We start from the raw sequence: 20,785 nt of genomic DNA on the forward strand, positions 1-20,785 counted from the left end.
CATGACCTGGTTTGAAGGTCATGGGCTCTTTTATTGCGTGACCTGGTTTAAAGGTCATTGGTGCTTTCATTGTCATTTCTCTAGCTACTTCTGTATAAACATATTTGGCATGATGCCAAAAGTTGACACTTCCAAGATTTACGATTAAAACCTATATTTGCATTTTTTCTCTTCATATTTTAAAAGTAATAAACAAGGTTTAATACATGATTTATGATAAAATATGAAATTTATATTCACAGGTCCAAGGGAGAAACCGAATATACAGTGCCAAATCTGCTCCAAGTCATTCAAGGCCAAGTACTTCCTAGATCGGCACATGACTGTTCACACAAAAGAAAAACCTTTCATTTGTCACTTGTGTTATAAGGGCTTTACTCAGAAGTACAGCTTGAAACTGCATGAAATCAAAGTGCACAGCATCATTCATTCAAAGTGAAAAAAGATTTGTGAAAATTATTTTTCCGTTGATAAACAGCGGATAGCCACAATTTTAGTTATAAAGGGTTAGTTCGTTATTGACAAAATGTTTTTTTTTTTCAAGAGCAGTAAATAGTTGCATGATCATTGATCTAGTTTAAATGTACCTAAGATAAATGGATGGAATGTGTCAACACTTGTGAATGTTCTGAATAAATGGGAAGTTTAAAGGTACATTCTTACAGGTCAGTTTCTGCCAAAATCTTGATTGTTTCTTAAACTCAGTGCTCCAGCCAGGATTTGAAAAGGGCAGGGTGCTTGGTCCAAAAAGGCACTTTTAATGCGCTTTTAATGAGCCTAAATGGGGCACTTGCAAAGTTCAATATTTTGATATTTTGGTACTTGAGCTCTACTTTCAATACTAATTGTTATGATATCCAAAGATGTAGTTATTAAGTCATACTTCTGTATATTTATTATTTTCATACTAATTTCTGAAACATAACCTGACTATATGTGCAGTAATATCAAAATTGGTAACAAACTGTGATTTAAATAGAAGTAACAAATCATGCTTTATTCGCAGTTTAATCTATGGCATATCAATGCACAACTCTTTCAACAACAGTGTTATGAATGGGAGAAGTCACTTCTCCCAGTTTTCAGCCTACTCTCACTAGGCTGAAAACTTTGGGAGAAGTGACTTCTCCCTTCAGTCAATTTAGGGAGAAGTGGGGAGACTTTAAGGAGAAGTGATACTTTCGTAACACCTGATACAAAAACTATGCCATAACACACACCTCAGTTTATATAGTTTATATTCACATTCAAACTGATTGCTATAACTATATAAAATGTTCATAAAAAATGTATCATTTTTGGCTCAGCAAAAGTGTATTTGTCAATGTCACATAGTTTATCTCCAAATAGCATCTAAAAATGAAACAAAAACCAAGACAGCTAAGGATTTGAAACAATCAAAATGACTTATAAATGACCTGTCAATATAGTAGGGGGACGAATCTTATTTTGGTACGTTCGGGATAGGGTACGAATGTCACATTCAGCTATGCTGTTATTTACTTGTCTCTGGCTAAATAATTTTAAATATGCTGACATTTAAGAACCAAATGACATTTAAATCACTGTCCTTGATGAAAACTTTACCAATACATAATGGGAGGTTGAGAAATTAACTCGGAAAATTGTTCTGACAAAATGGCGATCTCGCCGATATTTTTGACATCGTAAACAGGAGAAAAATACTGTAAGTATTAAAACTCTACATAAAGCAAAAAAAATAATATGTTTTTGTGTTTACAAATCAATTTTTTATCATGAACATTTCACGAAAACCAATTAAATATTTGGTGATACGTCATGTTATTGATTTTCTTAGCGCCACCTTGCCGATGGCCCGAGATGGCTATGACCGTCTGCTTCAAAAACATCAATGTTTAAAATGTCTGGCATTGTTTGTTCAATACATATAACAATTACTTTTTAACTTCATCAATGCTTGACACGATATTTCATAATTATGTCGCCTTTTCTATCTCATTTTAATGAACGTATATCATATTATCAGGTTCTTCTCAATGTACATTCTGATTGGTTAACTTTCAATAGCTCCGCCTACCGGCGATGTTTTGGTAATTGGATGACACGGCCCAATTATCGGATTAGGGATATGGCTAATTGCGATGTTTTGACTAATGGGACAGTGGCCAAATACTCGCTGACTGACAGATTTACAATGTGTTAAAATTTCGGCGAGGTCAATGTCGCTTTGATGACACAAATGGGCGATTTATTTGTTTTATTTATCATCAAAGGCGGCTCTGTCAATGAAAAGGGCACAGCGGGGCGTTTGAAAAGGCAGCAGGGCGCCATAAAAGGGCAGCGGGGCGCCCCGCCACGCTAATTATGCTTAGCTGGAGCACTGTAAACTCCCAGATACTGTTATCAAACCCCTACTTCTGTTAATGTGATATGTTTGCTAGTTAAGTAAGTTTGTCAGTATGTGAAACAAATATTCACTTTAATAAGACAATTATAATTAGGGTTGTGCTGATTATCGATTATAATCGACAGTTGATCGGAAAGGCCTTCGTCGGCGACAATTGAAAGTGAAATATGAACAATCGATTAATGCTACAAGGAACCTAACCGCTACCGACTAAGTTTCTTTTTCTTGTTAATGCTAGTTAATGTTGAAATGGTAAGGTGTTACTATGTTAAGTTCATAGTCATATTCTTATCAAGTCCATCAGTCACTAGAGTACCTTTTTACAAATTTTCTTTGTAATTCAACTGCTAAAGGATTGGTTCTCAACTTCTCATGTTTATTGTTAACAAGTGATTTTTAAAACATGGTAACGTTAACTTCTCAAATTACCATGTAAGAATTAAGTTTTCGAAGTTTTCTTGAAAAAAATGTTCTTGTAAAATATATGGAATATTCAACTGCTTTGTGGTACTTGTTACTGACTTTATAATTTATGAAAAAGAAATTGATATCTTGTGTTTATTTTACACATGTATACAATACTACATGTAAGACAAAAATTAGAGCCAGTAGTCTCATGTTCTATTATAGTAACTTGTAACTTGTCTGAAAGACAGTTGCGTTCTGAATAAATAATGTAATTTATGCAAAGTAATGTACAAACACTATAATAATTAAATAGATAAATAATCGATCATTGATCGGTTTCATAAACTTATAATCGATAGTAATTTTTTCTGTCCGATTCCCAACACTAATTATAACCTTCTGAATACATGACCCATGATGGCCAAGGTCAAGATGTCACATTGATGTCAAAAAGTTTAGGGATCCATTTTATACCATGTGTTCCCATCCAACCTATCACGGCCATGCATGATAGAATTTTTAAATATCTCCATATAACTTTGAATTCAACATTAACATTGATACAATGTCAATGTCGAGGTCACTTCTTATACATGATTAGTGTGTATGTACCATAATTTGAAATAATATAGCATAATTGTTAACCATAAGGATGTGTGTAAAAGACTGAGATCATTACTTTGAAGATCAACAACACAAAGTTAGGAGAGATCAAATGTAGGGGATCTTTCTATTGTATGCATGTATGACGATAATTGTGTTTGGTCAACTCATGCTTGGACCAAAATAACTTATACATGTACCTTATAGAGACAATGTGTGCAATACCTAAATTGGAGACAAGGTTGAAACTGGTTTATCTGCAATCACAAAAGATTAAGATCAGATTACGTAAAAGTTTGACCCTGCACAAAATTGCGGTTGGTGATATTTCCCTGTCTGTCTATCTGTCCTCACTTTTTTATTATAATTATTAACTTGTCAACTGTTCAAGACATCAAATTCATACTTTCTAATCTTTCCAGCTGTAACAATGTGACAAGTTAATCAGTTCTGTATCTAATGCTTTAATATTGTCAGGCTTATAGCCCTTTGTTTTAGGAAAACATGTTGACCAAAACTGTTATATATAATGCCATTTTTTAAAAATATAAAAAATATTTTTTACTGTTGTGTGTTTTATTTTTCTGTTGTTCCATATTATTTCTTTTGCTACTATTGCAGCATCCTTCTCATATGTAGGAGGGATGTCCGGAAAGTTTTGAGACTGTGTCTATATTTCAAAACATTTTTAATACAAATCAACAAACAATATATAGCTGTGTACCACATTGTTCATGAGTTTCCTTTTGAAAAATAAAATTATAATCTCGTTCTTAGGAAGGAAATGGTTGTCAAGAAAACCCATGTAGCGCTTTATGGAGCACTTTGAAATTGACGTTTTCTGAAAATTGATCACAATTCATACGACAGTATGACATCAGCTGCATCACTGCACCAATTATTGACGTCATTTAACTGTAAACAAGTTTGTTGCGGTCAACGAAAGTAGACAGATATTTCCAAGATGTCTGAAAAAACTAAAACGTTGATGTCATGCACAGAGCAGCGCGCTGTGATCAAACACTGTGTTCGCAGCGGGATGACTCCTACAAATACTTATACATTTCTAACACGGGATACATTAAAGCCAACATGTTCAAGGGCTGTGGTACTTCACTGGCATTGACGTTTTAGTGACAGGCATGAAAATGTGTGCGATTTAAAGCGGAGCCGCAGGCCGTCAGTCGTGTGTGAAAGTGACATAAATTCAGTGCGGGACATGTTCAGCTAAAAAGAACAGAAGTTCATAATATCATGATAGAACATGATACAGGGATGATAACAGAGCCAAGTTGCCAATCCTGAAAATGTCTGCGTGGGGTTCAGGGGGCCGCTCAAGGCCCCCGATGGGTCCAGGGCAAAGCCCTGGTGGGGGGACATGGGGGGCGAAGCCCCCCGAAGCTTTCCGTACTTCAGGGATTCTAATACCCTTTTTTGCCTTAGAATAGTGTTCAAGGAGTACATCTTTCGGTTTGGTAGATAGAATTATGTTCAACAGGAGACATCCACAATCAGAACAATTATCAGGAATCTTAGCAGTGAAGTTTAACACAGTTGTCTTTAAACAAAGTTAAATTTACTCTTGAAGTCACAGGCATTAGACATGTACCTGACATTTTGGTTCAGTTGTCCACTTCCCATAAAACTCAACTGGCTATGATCAAATGCCTGTGTATGAACAGTCTACAGTGTGGGATGTTTGATTTATAATAATGAACAACATATCAATTATCATGCTTGCAAATGTTTATTGTAAAAGTGTTATTTATTCAATTTTTATGTATCATAAGAGTATTTATTCCATTTTCTGCACATTTGATGAGAATATAATGTTATTAATTATTATATATATTATTACAAGTAATATCCAAACGGGACTTAAATGCTTTGGCAGCGTAGCCGTTGTGGACATGGTGGACTTTGACGTATTCTGGTCCCCAAGCCAGATTTTTTCCCCTCATGGTGTTACATGAGTCCAGTAGCACACAAATTAGATTGTCCCACAGCAGTTCAAGTCTCTCAAACAGGCTTTCAAATTCTATGAAAATTGATTCAGAATCAGCCCTTGTGATTTTTAAGGAGGCCAAATGTCTCAACACTATTTCTTATTCTATGCCAGAAAAATAGCTGCAACAGTTTTCTCAGTGTTTGTGTTTGTTGACTTGTCTTAGTTGAAACAAAACCGAGATCCATTAACTCCTCCACATGTTCATCATTAAAATGGCTAGCCACTCCGTAAGTCATCTTGTATGATGCTGTACACCTTTGAATTTTAATTCGCTGAGAGCTTTTGTATCTTTGGCAAGTGTCTTAAGTAAGACACACTACTGTGGTGCCAGGGAGCATGTTCAGTCATAAATCCAAGTATCATGGCCTCTGGATTCAATTGTCAGTCATTGACAGGAACCACTGGATGCACTGGCTGAGGTGTCTGTTCATCCATGACTTTTGTAACCATACAGGTAAACATACCTGGAAATACAAATTACAACAAAAGAATTTAAATCTCACTCAAACTGGGTCCTCAAGAAGTTTTGTTGAACTGTCTCAAATAGAAAATAAAATGACTGCCTCTACGTAATATATATTACTACTACAAAATATTTATTCATTTTTTTTATATTTGAACTAAACCAATTTTCATTTGAACCTCCCATTACGGTCAACAATGCTTCAAACATTATGAGAATAATAAAAAAAAACGGTTTACAGCGTAAACTTCAATCGGCCAAATAAAATTTGTAAAATAAAAATCGATTATTATGACACAATCCGAATCGGGATGTCCGAAATAATGCTACATGCGCAAAATTCATTCTCAGTTTGATCAATTTCTATTAACTCAAAAAGAAACGTTTCGGGAATTTCTCTTAAAAATAAATGGCAAATATACCCTTAAAATCGACGAATCGATGTTTTTAGAAGTTGGTGGTGGTCGTTTTTTTCCAATTTTCCAATACCCGTTTACTCGTCTTCGTCGTCTGTCGTATCCGGATACGACCATCCGGATACTGTCTTCTAGTCCCATCGGTAATTTCCGTAATCACCGGATGCTATCTTAACCAATCATATAGCTCGATTGCCAAGACGTAATTAGGTTCGTTAATTTCCGGCTTTACACTTCCGGAAAACTCACCTTTCGTACCCATATTGTTCGAACTGAGCTCGAATCGCTCCCTGTACCCCCCCCCCCCCCTAGAAAAAACTCAACGGATTTACATTAATCTCAAAATCGATCCGTGAGGCCTTAAATCCGGAATTCCGGATTAATCCGGAATTTTATCATCATTGATATAGGAAAATGTTTTACTTCATTTTATAACTGCACCAAAAGAAACAATGCAAAGTACAAACTAGTAGGATATAAATGATCTGTCACGAGTCGTCCACATGTTCAGAAAAAGCTCCCTAACATATTCCCTGGACATTTTGAACAATTTTTGTTTTGTAGTTATGATGATGAGAATCAGAATCTTAACCAATAATAAGTTTTCCTGGTAATGCATCTGAAAACACTCATTAAATCATTATTTTAATCTATGATATCAAAATTTCAGCAAAAATAGAATTATAGAATTAAATTTTTTATTTGGATTTAATGGGGTGCGAACCCACGCTGGTTAAGTCAAAAACAAAAGTAGAAACAGAGACCTAAGCCATTAGGCCACCAGGACTTTTATGAAAGTGTTGTATATATTGACATTTTAACAATACATTGATACCATCACGTGATAATGTCAATCAAGCAACAACCAATCGCTCAAAGCTGTTTTTAACGCTTATGAATATTGTGGTCTTCAAAGACGATATTTGAGCAAATATCAACATTTGCTGAAGGGTTCCAGCTTTTGGTATCGTAGTTTTAACACTCCTCATGATTTGCCACAATTTATTTCATCATACAAAAAAGAGTGCATTTTACTAAAACATGAACAAATCCCTTTATAAACAAAGCAAAGAGATTAACCTGCTTTTTCACCAGTCCTGCGCTAAAAATGAGTGGAATATCACAAACTAACTAAGCAATGCCATTTCCATCCTACATGCATTGCAGAAATGTAGTACCCAAAATAATTTAAAACAAAACATATATATCCAATTGATTAAAATACTGCTTACCAGGGTATAGGTAGAGTGAATACTGAGATGACATCCAGTAAGAATCACAAAAGAACCACTAAACGTTAAAAGAGATTTGCTTTCTTTTGACTGGTGATGTCACTTCTGGTTATATGTCATTATAATTTTGTAATATGTTCATGGGGTCTTTCCGGTTTTAAATCACAAAGTGAGGAACGTTTTTCGCATGTTTTTTTTTTATGAAACCAAGATGATTGTGATTTGAAATGAACTGCTTTTATCAAATACATTTATATTTTTATCGTAAAAAAAGAAGAAATACAATCATGACTTGCTAGAATAGTACAAATTAGGCAATTATTTACAATCATATAGATTTATTCTGTTACATTACACATGCTTAATACAGAGAAATATGTGATGGTTATATTAATTAACTAGAATCAAGGTAAGACATGTGATACTTTTGCTCACCAATGAGTCTTAAATAGATAGGGAAGTTGCTTCTTACTGAGAAAGTAGTTGCTAATTAGATGATGTTTGATCAGGAGGTGTGTAAGTGTTAAGGGAAACCAATGGTATTGCTAGCAATGTCAAGATATTAATTGTAACCTAGTTGGTCCAAGGATGCCAGTGCAAGATTTCTGTGATGGCATAGGAAGCCAATTGTTGCTATGTAGGTCAAAAGTTGCCGCTATACATGGACGTAGTTTCAAAGGAATGCCATTGTTTGCTAAGAAAGAAAGTTATTGCTAAAGAAGTCATTGGTTGACAAAGGTGGTTATGGGCTGCTTTGGAAGTAAGTGGTTGTTAAGGTAGTCATTGGTTGCTATGGAAGTCATTGGTTGATAAGGTAGTCAATGTTAACTGTAGATAAAGGTATTGGCTAAGGTAGTCACTGTTACTAGGGTAGGCATTACTTGCTATGGAATTAAGTGGTTGCTAAGGAAGTCACTGGTTGCTAGGTTATAGTTGTTGAAGTCATTGGTTGCCTAGAAAGTCAATGGTTGCTTTGGGATTATGTAGTCTTTAGGAAGTATGTGGTTACTATTAAAGTAAATGGTTGCTAGGGAAGTTCTTGGTTGCTAAGGTAGTCTTTAATTTTTAAGAAAGTCATTGGTTGCTTTGAATGTAAGAAGTAGCTAAGGAAAGCGTTGTTTCATTAAGAAATCATTTGTTACTAAGAAAGTGAGTGGTTGCTATGAAAGTAAGTGGCTACTAAGGAAGTAATTGGTTGCTAAGGAAGTTCGTGTATGCTAAGGAAGTAATTGGGAGTTAATTGGTTGTTAAGAAAATTATTGGTGGGTTAGTAGTAAGAAAGTGGTTGATAAGGAAGTATGTGGTTGACAATGTTTCAATGGTGTTACAGACGACGGTCTTCAACAAGGGAAATAGCGTGATGACAATAAAATGTAATTCAATACGGGTGTTTTTTTTATCTATATCATTGAGCAAGATAAGGATGTCCAGCATGGCCAAATAATTTGATCTACTTTTCTAGTGTGGGAGAAATTGATTGCTTTGACGTCATAGAAGAAAAAATCACCAACCGGACACCGAATGTGGAAGCACAAACCTAGAGTTGTGATGATTTAGTTTCATAGTTTATTCAAATGCATAAAGGTCATAGGCCCATGAGCATATATCAATAAAATTCATAATATATATAATTAAATGCAATTCTATCAATCGACCGTTGGTCAAAATCTATATTAATACATGTATACTTATTTATGCTGACAAGGTACTAACGAAACACAAATTGAACATAAGACAGTACACATAGAATATAATATAACCGTTGTCATGTCATTTAAATGTGTTAAATAACACCATCATAAATATGTTATTGTAAAAAGTTCAACAAATATAGGTATATTTGGTCTATTCCAATATTATTCATGTATATATTGTCATCTTAAATCACTATATAAAGGGCAGTCAAACAAGAAATGGGATTCATCTTCTAGGGAAACTTGCCATTTTATTTCATTAACAGATATAGAAGTAGGTTTGAGCCATCTACCGGCCTAAACATCTACCGGCCTAAACATCTACCGGCCTAAATGTCTAACCTGTATGACGAAAGTCTAAGTCTCGTCAATGCGTTCCTAAATTTAACTATATTAACACCACACAAATATGGTTGTAACTAAAAGTCTGCAAAGAATGTATGCGTTTTGGCTCTAGATGAATGATTAAGTTCTTTAAACCATTTTTTTGTATATATACATCTTTTAGTCTCTGTTTCAGTTAACAAATCAATATGTTAAAAACACCAATACTTTGAAATAATCATGCATCATAAAATCCGAGTGATTGTAATATATCTCTAATACTTGTAGCCCATGGCTTACAATTTGGCAATCTTTCTAAATCTGTATACACTATTGTATATGTGTATAAACAGCTTTAACACATTTAATATCACCACATTGTAAAATCTTTAAGCATACTTAATCGCATATAAAATTATTTTAGTTAGTGTTCTACCAAGTTCTCCAAAAAACAAATTTGTTCGAGTTTGGGTTCTTACAAATGAACTCTTTCTAACTTAATATTATCTTGTAGAACCCTGTACTGCACAACCATAGTTTAAAACTGGATATATAAGTTTATTAAACAAAGATAAATTATGGCTGGTTGATATACCAGGCAATATGACTAGGTCTGAATTAAGCTTGTACAAAGCCTTCATAGGGCGAAGTATTAAATCATTTCACTCAAAGAGTTTGACTCATATCATAAAAATGAGTTCATTATAATGACGTCACATACAAAGAATATGGATCCAACCAGCAACACATGTATCTTTTTTATTCAATAGTTTAATGATTAATTGTATATTTATATTAAGGTTAATTTTAAGTAAATGTTTGGACGAATGCAAGTTCAATCATTTCTTGACTGTTGACTATCTTTTACTTGGGGATGTACATGGAATGGGTTTGGCTGGAGTATATCTTGTCTTCCATTTGAATGTATTCATCACTCCATCAATTGAATTTATCCACCTTCTGTTAACATTTGGTGTAACATTCGTGGACAGACTCAGTCTCCTTCAAAGGGACAATGGGTATTTTGGACGTATTCCCATGGCGGCCTACCTAGAACATAAATTTAACATTTTAAAATCGTTCAAATGGATGGATATGACTATTTCTTGACAAAAAGATCATTCAGAATAATAGTTATATCGTCATAGTTGGGCGAGTAATTCAAACTAATAAGTAAAGTAAAATAAGCATGTTATGACACATTTATAAATTATACAGATTAAATATAATTTGCTTCATTTATGTGAGAAGAATTTAAGTTAACAACATCATATATAAAATGCAAGTTAACAACAGCATTTCTTGAAATATCGATAATCATTAAAATAACTAAAATACATTTTTTAAACAATTCGTTTAATGAAAGAAATGAACAAAAATATCCTTTTAACACATGTCTGACTTCTTAAACATTACTTATTAGGTACTAAGAAATAAATACAAAACAATGACTCACGGCGCACACAGCGTTTCATCGTTCTACAAAATTCCGTCGAGTAACTAATAACTAAAATACATTTTTCAAACAATTCGTTTAATGAAAGAAATGAACAAAAATATCATTTTAACACATGTCTGACTTCTTAAATATTACTTATTAGGTACTAAGAAATAAATACAAAACAATGACTCACGGCGCACACAGCGTTTCATCGTTCTACAAAATTCCGTCGAGTTGAAATTTTGGCCAAGGATTGCATCGTTAAAAAACAAGCAAATCTAAAATATGTCACACTGGTAGAAGCAGAAAATAGCATACTCTTTTTTAGGCTGAAGTCACGTGATTAATCACCCTGTATATGGAGAACTTTGAAAATCTTCTCTTCAGGAACTATCAGTGTGTGTATACCACGTGATAAATTGCGTCATAAATGCTACGTCGGAAGGCAATGTTTTGATTTGAAAAAAGACTTTAAACAAAGATAACTTCACAAAATCTTCACCATTTTAAATGAAACATAGCGCAGTCTACGCTGCTTACGGAGCCCCACCTTCGGTCTTTTACCAGAATTTGATTGCGAGTTTAGTTTGTTAAAACACTTCGACAAACCTTTTCACAATACGGCCGTCTGATGGAGCACTGTCAAAACATTATTGTGAATACAGGTTTGTCGAAGTGTTTGATGAAACTAATGACCTCATCAAATTTTGGAAATAAAACAAATGCGGGGCTCTTTAAGCGGCTTAGACTGCCCTTTGTTTCATTTAAAATGGTGTAGTAAATGAAAAGTTATCTTTGATTTAAGTCTTCATTTTAAGCAATTTTTTGCCTTCCGACGTAGCATATATGACGTAATTTATCACGTGGTATACACACACTGACTATTGGCCCGATTTCAAAATAATTCAAGAGTAGTGTTCCTATTTGTCAAATTCCTTCACCCCATGTTGATTCATTGAAAAACATGGTTGCCAGTTGCAGGGCTAGTTACCACTTTGAAAATTTTCTCGTCAAAAACCATTGACCCGATTACAAAATAATCTCACAGAATTAATCCTTAGGCGACCTTTTGTCAAACTCCTTAACCCCATTGTGATGCATAAAAAGCATGGCCTCCAGAGGTGGGGCTAGTTTTCATTATATGTCTATTTGGAAAACTTATGAAATCTTTTCTTCAGAAACCATTGACCCGATTTAAAAACAAACAAACACGGAAAGGTTCCTTTTTATCAGTTTTGTCTTATCTTTTTTCTTACTTATTTTTCTTTTATAATTATGTTATTGTTTTACAATCATTGAAGATACCAACTTCAAACTTCATTAACTTATTCACAGTAACAATGTTTGACAAGGTATGTATAGATCCAACTTGAATATTGTAAGAATTATGGCCCTTTGTAACTTTTTAAATAAATACATATTGTTCATGTTTTATATGGGCGAGCGTTTGTGCGAGCGGCGTCCAGTTTGTTGACCGATCAATACTAGTAACTTAAGAACCCTTTCTCCATTCAGGTGAGCGATATAGGGCCATCATGACCCTCTTTTTTATACTTGCAAAGCATTGCAACACGTTTATGCTTATCTGATTTGTACAAGGTTGTTCTAGAAAGATGTTCACAAAAGATTGATCAAATACACATTTACAATGCAAATGACAAACCATTTTGAATTGCATGTTTCAGGCGCAGGAAGTCAAGACAATGCCACCTATGGTTCCGATTTCGAGTGCCATGAGTGCAGGAGATCATTCACTAGAAAACGCAACCTCAAGTTACACCTTAAAACACACACTGGAGAGAAACCATTCAGCTGTCCGATTTGTGGGAAGTGTTTCAGCCGCCGTGACAACATGCGCACACATATGATTATACATATGAAAATTGACTAATTAACATCACGAGAACAACAAAAATACACTCATAGAATTAATTATCATTTATAAGTTAAAGAGTAATAGAAGAGTTATGTCTCCCCCAATGAATGTGAGAGACTAAGTATTTTTTCACTGCCCATCAGAAAGTCAGTCAGACAGTACGTAAATCACACTTCGTTTTCGATCACTTACTATAGAACGCTTGGATCAAGGAACTTCATACTGGGTATGCAAGATGGTCATGACCAGTAGATGACCCTCATTGAATTTGAGATTAGTTGGTCAAAGGTCTAGGTAGCAGTGACCTTTAGGTGAAAAATCAGTTTTCGCCAAATATATTAAAATCCGTTGAAGGGTCAAGGTCGCGAAAGGTCAGGTCACCGTGACCTTGAAGTGAAAAAATGGTTTCCACTTCATAACATAAGAATGCTTGGGCACAGGAGCTGCATACATGGTATGCTTGTTGGTCATGATTAGTAGATGACCCCTATTGATTTTCAGCCAAAAGTTAGTTTGTCTCCCGTCTTGAAGTACAAATCTCGTGTCCATTATTGATGAGTTCTCAGCTACGACCAAACAATAGGAGACAAGACTACAGAAGAAAAGGAGAGATTGAGCGAAAAAAACCTTTTGATTGAAGGCAAAAAAGAGCCGAGCGAAAGTGAAAAGCAATTTTCTGAGTTATAAATGAAAAGGTTTTGATGGTATAACATGAAAATTTGTCTCATTATTTAATAAATGCCAATACGATCTAGTGCTTTACTGTTAACCTTCATTGTCATAGAATTTAAACATGGGTTTATTGTAAAGACAGCATTCCTAAAAGTAATCTGCAGTTATTTAAAGACTGAATGAATTGTATTCATGCTATACTAACGAGTTGTCTAACTTACTTTCACAATAAGCTTTTTTAGACCAGTAAGTGTAATTCATCATTTGAGCTTTTCCAAATATTGGGTCAGGGCCAGTATTCAATATTGATATTAGCCTTAGTCATGTCTCAGTGATTCCATATTATATAGCCTATTCGTTAGCTTATTATACAGGCCAATCAAAACAATTAGATTCTAACCTTAAGTTTAAGATCAAACTAAGTTTGTTATTGAATACGGCCCAGGTCTAGATTTGAAACACAGACCTATAAACCACGAAAGTTCGTGATTTGAAACCACTTGAAGCTCATGATAAAATTGCTCTGACGTTGAGATGACATGGGAGTAAGATTATTTGGTATTGGTCTCAGACATGCCAGAAGATGGAATAAGTTAATAACACGGAGATCATTAAAGAAATATGACACTATGTATTGAATCAGGACAATTTAATAGCAACCGCAGCTCAGCTGATAAGCGTATTGGAATTTACTAATTTAAAAAAAAGATGTTGTCTTTCTTTAATTAATTTATTAACTTCATGTTGTTCAATTTTATAAGTATCTATCATGTGTTTCCGGTACGGACAAAAAATTCCGACCCGAGGGCACGCGCGTAAGCCGGTAACGAGGCTTGCCGAGTTACTGGTCACGCAGCGTGCCCAAGGGTCGGATTTTTCTCTCCGTACGGGAAACACATGATTGACATTTTTTCTTGCATACCTAAAGTTATGAATTTGTGGAAAATTTGACGTAGAAAACACACTTTTGTACATTTCACCAAAACGCGCGTGCGACGTTGTTTACTGACGTCATAAAGCGCAGTAATTTTAAATCACTTTTGACGTCAAATAGTTCCTCTAAAAATCGCGTTTTAACGATTATTTATTTTCAATTTTAATAAAAAGTCTTGCATACTTATATATTTGATTGCGCTTAATTGTAATGGCATAATATACTTTTTATAAACCAAACAATAAAAGAAATAAGAAGTGGCGCGTTGTTGCGCGTGACTCATCTACATGGGGTATGTAAGACGGTTTTTTCCAGCACTGGTCACATGACCGGAAACACACGTCCGGTATGCAAAAATGTTAAATCTTATATGTTTAAAACGGAATTAAAATGATCTTTCCACTGATGTAATGTTTGTTATATTTAGTCAGTAAGCTTGATATACATCGATTGATAAATCATTTGAATATTAAGCCTGACATACATCGATTGATAAATCAGTTGTGTATTGGTATTTTTAATGGCTGCCCAATGTGCCCGGTCACGGACAGGGTTTGTAGTGGGTGCGTGTTTTCAAATGCCAATATTCTTTGTTTACGTATGCAAATCAAATTGATAATGACCAATCAGAGACAAGAAAAGCTGTCAGAAGGCGTTTGACGCTTTTTCCTACGCCAAAAATAACATCTTTGCAGAACGTTAAAGTTGGTCTCATTTTCTGTAAAAAGTATTCAAAGTAGGGCTAAGCGGCATTTATCATTAAAACTTCCCCCATTCAAAATGATGATAAAAAGCGTTTTATTTTGATCCAAAAATGACGATCGCATTTCGGTTCAAAGTTGCGTGGCTGAGGTCGTGCAAACGAAAATCACGTGCGCAACCATTGGCGTTTACCATATCGAAAGCAGGTCACGCCAAAAATCGATAAAATATATCACAACTTCAACATAAGTCAAGAAAATACTGATCTTATTCAAATAAAAGTGTATTCCTTAACATTTCTGTGAGAAATTGTTTTGTTTTTGTTCAATTTGGTACTGAAAATCATAAATGTAATTGAAGCAGTATCAAACTGACAGATCAGCAAATGTGGCACCGGTCATATTAATTTATTATTATGTAATATAAAGTGTATTTGGTGGACTTCCGATGTTTTCGTGTTATGACCTCGCCTTTACGATATATATTAAGATATCAAGATTTCAAGATATTATTTAGATAATGGTTTATTACAACCATTGCATCAATGCTCGTATTTACAAATGAACGATAAACAAACAGACCACGTTAACACTAATCGGTCATTTTTTTTCAAACAATTTTACTGCCTGTACCTTTTCAATTTACTTTAAAAATGTTTGTTTCTGCCTTTACTGATGTTATTATATGTATAAAACAGACTACTTCTAAAACGTTGACAAGCTTGTCCCACTTTTTTTATCTGTGTATAACACATGAATAAATGCATACTGAGAAGTTCATTTTAGAATTAAAAATAATAACTCACACGAAAACATGGTTAAAATGGTTGTTCCTCGTGTGGTCGTGTATTAGAAGATAAGTTGTGCACTTGAAATCTGATTTCGTCATTACTTAGCACTACATTTTGTGTACAAAACATTTATTTACGTAAATCACACGTAAACATTTATTTCCTTCTACGCTTTGAAACTGCTGTTGTTAAGACTATACAGACTGTATTTCATTGTGGACATACCACGTGGTTTGTGACGTCACGTTTGGTTATTACAGGAAGCAAAATACATATCGATTCAGATAGGATTATCGCTCTAAGTTCGTTATTTTCATATCAATTTTAACAAAACATAGCGCATGCTAAGGGCAAAAATGTATACTATACTCAGCTACTGAGCGATATGTTAAGCAATTTATACGTTTTTCAAAAATCGTGAGCAAATGCTCAGAAAGTATTAAATAGGGTATGTTATAGCGAGAAGCAAATAACGTTTCAAAAATATATTCACCATTTCTGTCTTTAAAACGAATGTCTCGGAATGCATATCTTATGCCTAGCGTATATTCATGCCTACAAACTAGGGTGATATAATATAGAACTATATAATGATTGCGTTTTGTTATTACAAAAAGCAAGCACTATTTGGTTATAGCAAAAAGCAGGTTTGGTCTTTCATTCTTCCACTAGACATCAGCATGATTAAAACATGTGTTCCAAAAACTGTTTGCAAAGACAGTAGCAATGAGCATCGGTTATTTTTACAGCAATTAAAAGACATATATGGCAAAAAATATCACAATCATACTGCTTAGTATGTCACTTAATTGATTTATTTTATTTATCAGGAAACCTATCACAACAACTCGTAGCATGTTCTTCATTAGCTCTTCTGTTGTAATTTTATTTTTACTTATTTATTAAAATATCAACATTGTAAATAAGTACTTAAACTTATACTCGTATTTATAATGAATATAAATCAATATAACAAACGTAGAGTTTGAGTGATAAACTTTACTACTAAATAATTTATGGAAAATATCAATTACTGATAACAAGAGTGTTACCGTGTTTTTAATTGCTGAAAACGCATAAATATTAAATGACTGTAGGGTCCTGATTTATTTACGGAGATCAACAATACACGGACACGTTCGAATGCGTTTCGCTTGGACTCTCCCAAATAGTCACGAAGGTTAACGTAATATTATTTAGTTCCGGTGTAACGTTGTAAACTGACCCCCATAGAATAATGACCCCCCGGTCATATTTTATATATTATAGTGACTCCCCGGTCATAATATTAGGACCGGGGGGTTATTATATTATGACTCCCCCACACGTAGAAAAATGACACTCACATATAATTGTGACCCCTTATAGAATAACGATCCCTTACCCAAACCCTTACCCTAACACATCTAAGGTACACTTACAACATAATTATCCCCACCGATAGGTATCGGAGGAGAATGTGGTAATGGCACCCGTCCGTGCGTGCGTACGTGCAACATTTTGTTTGTGACCGCAACTCTCCACTCATTAATGGAGTGAATTGATTCGAACTTTCAGGGATTACTACTACCGATATCTTGTTGTGCAGAAAGAAAAAATGGATTTGCTCCACCTGTTCGGGAGTTATGACCCTTAATTCTTATTGTCATGGGCGTCACATGTCCTAAACCATGGGACTTCCCCACAACCGATTTGCATACTTTATGCCTTATATTGATATCATTGTTTACTTTTTCTACTTAAAAACGCCTGAAAAGTGACACCAATACCCCAAATCCAAAGAAGGATGTCTCTTCAACAATAGACTGAAATTTGAATCATTTCTAACGACGAGGAGCGTCACAGGTAATAAAACCACTGGGCTACCCCATACCAGTTTCGCCTATTTTTGGAGGTATATAATTATGAGTGACATATAGGTGACATAAAGAAGGTTAAGAGTATTTGACATCACTTTTAGGGGTGGCATAAAACAATGTGCTTTTCCACGTAATAATTGCCTTTTATACAATCTTACACTCCAGAAAATGAACTATTTTACCGTCAATAGCATTTTTTTCGTAATGAGCCGCGAGCCCATGCTATTACGAAATTAGTGCAACATGTAGGATTCAATAACAAAATGATGTTTCTTCTAACATTTCGGACAAAATCACCGTTACTATAAGTTCCAGAATGCTTACACTACATTGTACAGAAGGTAAATTAATAATTATACATGTATGCGTAACGTAATGCGATGTCACAAAGTTACCAGGCTGTTAAAGGTACTATCTCAACGAATCTTGGAAAAACCTTGGAAAAATAAAACTTCAGTTGAAATACTTGAATGATACCTTTATAGGTAACAAAAATAATTAGACCTAAAACATTTTCTAAACAAAAAGTAATGCACCTTTAAAGCAAGGGTTTCTTGATCTATGTTCTAAGTATGTTCTACCGTGTACCTTGAAAGTTGCAGAGGTTTCAAGTTGCAAAAGGATTCCTTTATGTATCCCCATTCCATTAGGTTATCTGTTTCTATTGGCAAAGGTTTGATATGGTGAAACAATATCCCTTTGGTGAGACTTATCCGCTTTAATAAGCAAGCGCGCTATCATTGCGCCACCGAGGCGCACGGTCAAGATCTTTCATGTGAGGAAGCTAACCAGCTAGCTTGCGGAACGTCGCTGGTTCTACCCAGGTGCACGCCCGAGCCTGAAAATTGCCCGGAGAGGCACCTGGGGTCTTCCTCGATCATGTAAAGCTGGTATGTCCACACCATAATGTCCTCATTAAGAAGCGGGAGGGTCATAAAACTGGGAAACAACAACAACAACACATATAAGCAATATAAACACGACAGTGACTTGAATTGATATTGAGTATGTTAGTAATAAGTTAGGTGAGGGTCAATATTTAAAGATAAAATCGGGGGGTCATTATTTTATAAGGGGTGTCGGTATTTTATAGAAAGGGGTCATTATTCTGTATTAAATAATGACCGGTGGTCATTATTCTATGGGGGTCAGTTTACAACGTTACACCGGTCTTGTACGGCAACAAGTTAAAATGCCATTAATGTTGAGACATAGTTAAAAAAAGTCACTTGCTCGTGCTCGACCTGTAAATGGTCATTTTCCATTAAAATTAGTTTATAGCATTTCCCTAGAAGTACAATTATTTTCCTTTCATACATGTTGAACACAAATAAGTATAAAAGTTAATATCTTGTCCGCAGTAAACGAATAACCAATTAAATCAATGAAACAGACGACAGCCACTTAATGAATTAATACATTTTGTGTTTCATTTAGCAGAAATGGTGTAACTATTGAAAAACTGAATTTACATACTTGTGTCCAACGAAATCACTAATTAGATGAAAGGGTTCGAACGTGTATGTGTCCGTGATGTATTACTTATGGCTTTTTGGATTTAAGTCATGTGTAGGTACATACATGCACCTTGTTAATTCAATAACATGTTGACTTTATGACATGTTGACCCCTTTTGTACACCTAATGCAGTCGTCACCAATTCCTTCAACCAGCTAACGCAGATGCTGACCAAACCCCATTTGATGTAACACTTTTTTGCCATATCAAAATAAATATTTTGCAGTTAAACATAAACATGTTGTGTTGAGTGCAAAAACACACACACGTGTAAACAGGATTAGAATTTTGCTATGTAAGCATTGCTAAAGAACATTTTGACTCGATGCATATATCCAATATATTTTTGGGCTTTTACCTTTAATAGACAATTATTCATAATGTTTCATAGCAAACGATGTGATATCGATATATATCACCAATAGTGCAAATAGAACCTGAAACTTTAAAATTTAAAAAGAAAACTTTCAATTCAAAAACTATATATAAACTAGAAGTTGGATTTTGATATTCGTCCCAGATATAAACAATAAACTTCCGTACAATTTAACTCATTAAACTCAAATAAACAATAACACATGATAAAAATACATTATTTATATAACTGTCTCACATCGAGAATCGTTATTTGAATTCAACAATGATAATGAAAAAATGATGTCAAGCTTTAACCAAAAACTATTTTCAGATCGAACAAAAGAGTGAAATAGTTATGAAATATATGTAATTGTATTACCTTAATGACAAAAGCCATTTAACTTGCCGATGGATAAGTCCTTCCCTGTTGAGATAGCGCAGCAGGAGGGGCAATAAAAGTAATAGCACACAGTTGAATACAAAGGCATTTTACCTTTCAGGGTCATCGATTTTATACTAATTAAAAAATGTTCAAAAAGGGCCAAAATACATTTTTAAATTCATTTTTTCCGAGAAGTGCATTTAAAAGAGAAAAGAAATCTGCATTGATATCCGCTGAAAGCTAAGAGATCAGATGTCTATAAATAACTTTAAATAGCAATGAAACATTAAAGCTTCATCAAACACTAAAAAGGACCAAAGTGTAAAAATCATACAATTAAAATAAATAATAAATATCTTAAAGCTGCACTCTCACAGATCGAACGTTTATTTTTTATTTTTTGTCTTTGAACGACCCAATTTTTGCGAAAATCCATGGAAACAAGTTAAATAAGACTGCTGACAAAAACATAGATCGCAGATATTTGTATTTAATGATGTTTTATGCATTTTTCTTAAACCGTTAGTAACAGAAAGTTTTAGAAAATTAAAATACCTAATAAACGAGGTCCGGGGTATTGGAAATCTAATAATTCTCTCCTTGAAAATAATGAGTACAAAACTATTATCAGCATTCTTTTAGATACAATCATTCAACAAGATATTAAACCTCAGATAAATTGGGAAATTTGCAAAATAGAAATTAGAAATCGAACAG

General features: G+C 34.3%; 1 protein-coding gene and 1 long non-coding RNA gene across 5 annotated transcripts in view; one reads left to right on the forward strand and one right to left on the reverse strand.

Annotated features, from left to right (window-relative positions):
- The window catches only part of LOC128205973 (zinc finger protein GLI4-like), a 138,605-nt gene that overhangs the window by 106,502 nt on the left and 11,318 nt on the right, over positions 1-20,785 (forward strand). The window contains exon 6 of one of the 4 annotated variants that reach the window (XR_008256357.1): positions 243-373. The exons of 1 other annotated variant lie outside the window; for it this stretch is intronic. Coding sequence is in view for 2 of the 3 variants with exons in the window: in XM_052908075.1 (XP_052764035.1) it covers positions 12,664-12,869 (206 nt within the window). In the remaining variant the exon portion in view is untranslated. Of the gene's footprint in view, positions 1-242; positions 713-12,663; positions 14,855-20,785 lie in introns of those variants that run through there. 2 more of the 4 variants (XM_052908075.1, XM_052908076.1) reach the window with 2 other exon arrangements.
- Positions 5,129-6,556, reverse strand: LOC128205985 (uncharacterized). The gene is made up of 2 exons (XR_008256368.1): positions 6,294-6,556; positions 5,129-5,872 (listed from the first exon to the last, which is right to left on the reverse strand). It is a non-coding gene; the product is annotated as an uncharacterized LOC128205985 (long non-coding RNA).

Source organism: Mya arenaria, chromosome 10 (assembly GCF_026914265.1).
Source record: "Mya arenaria isolate MELC-2E11 chromosome 10, ASM2691426v1".
Classification (NCBI taxonomy): domain Eukaryota; kingdom Metazoa; phylum Mollusca; class Bivalvia; order Myida; family Myidae; genus Mya; species Mya arenaria.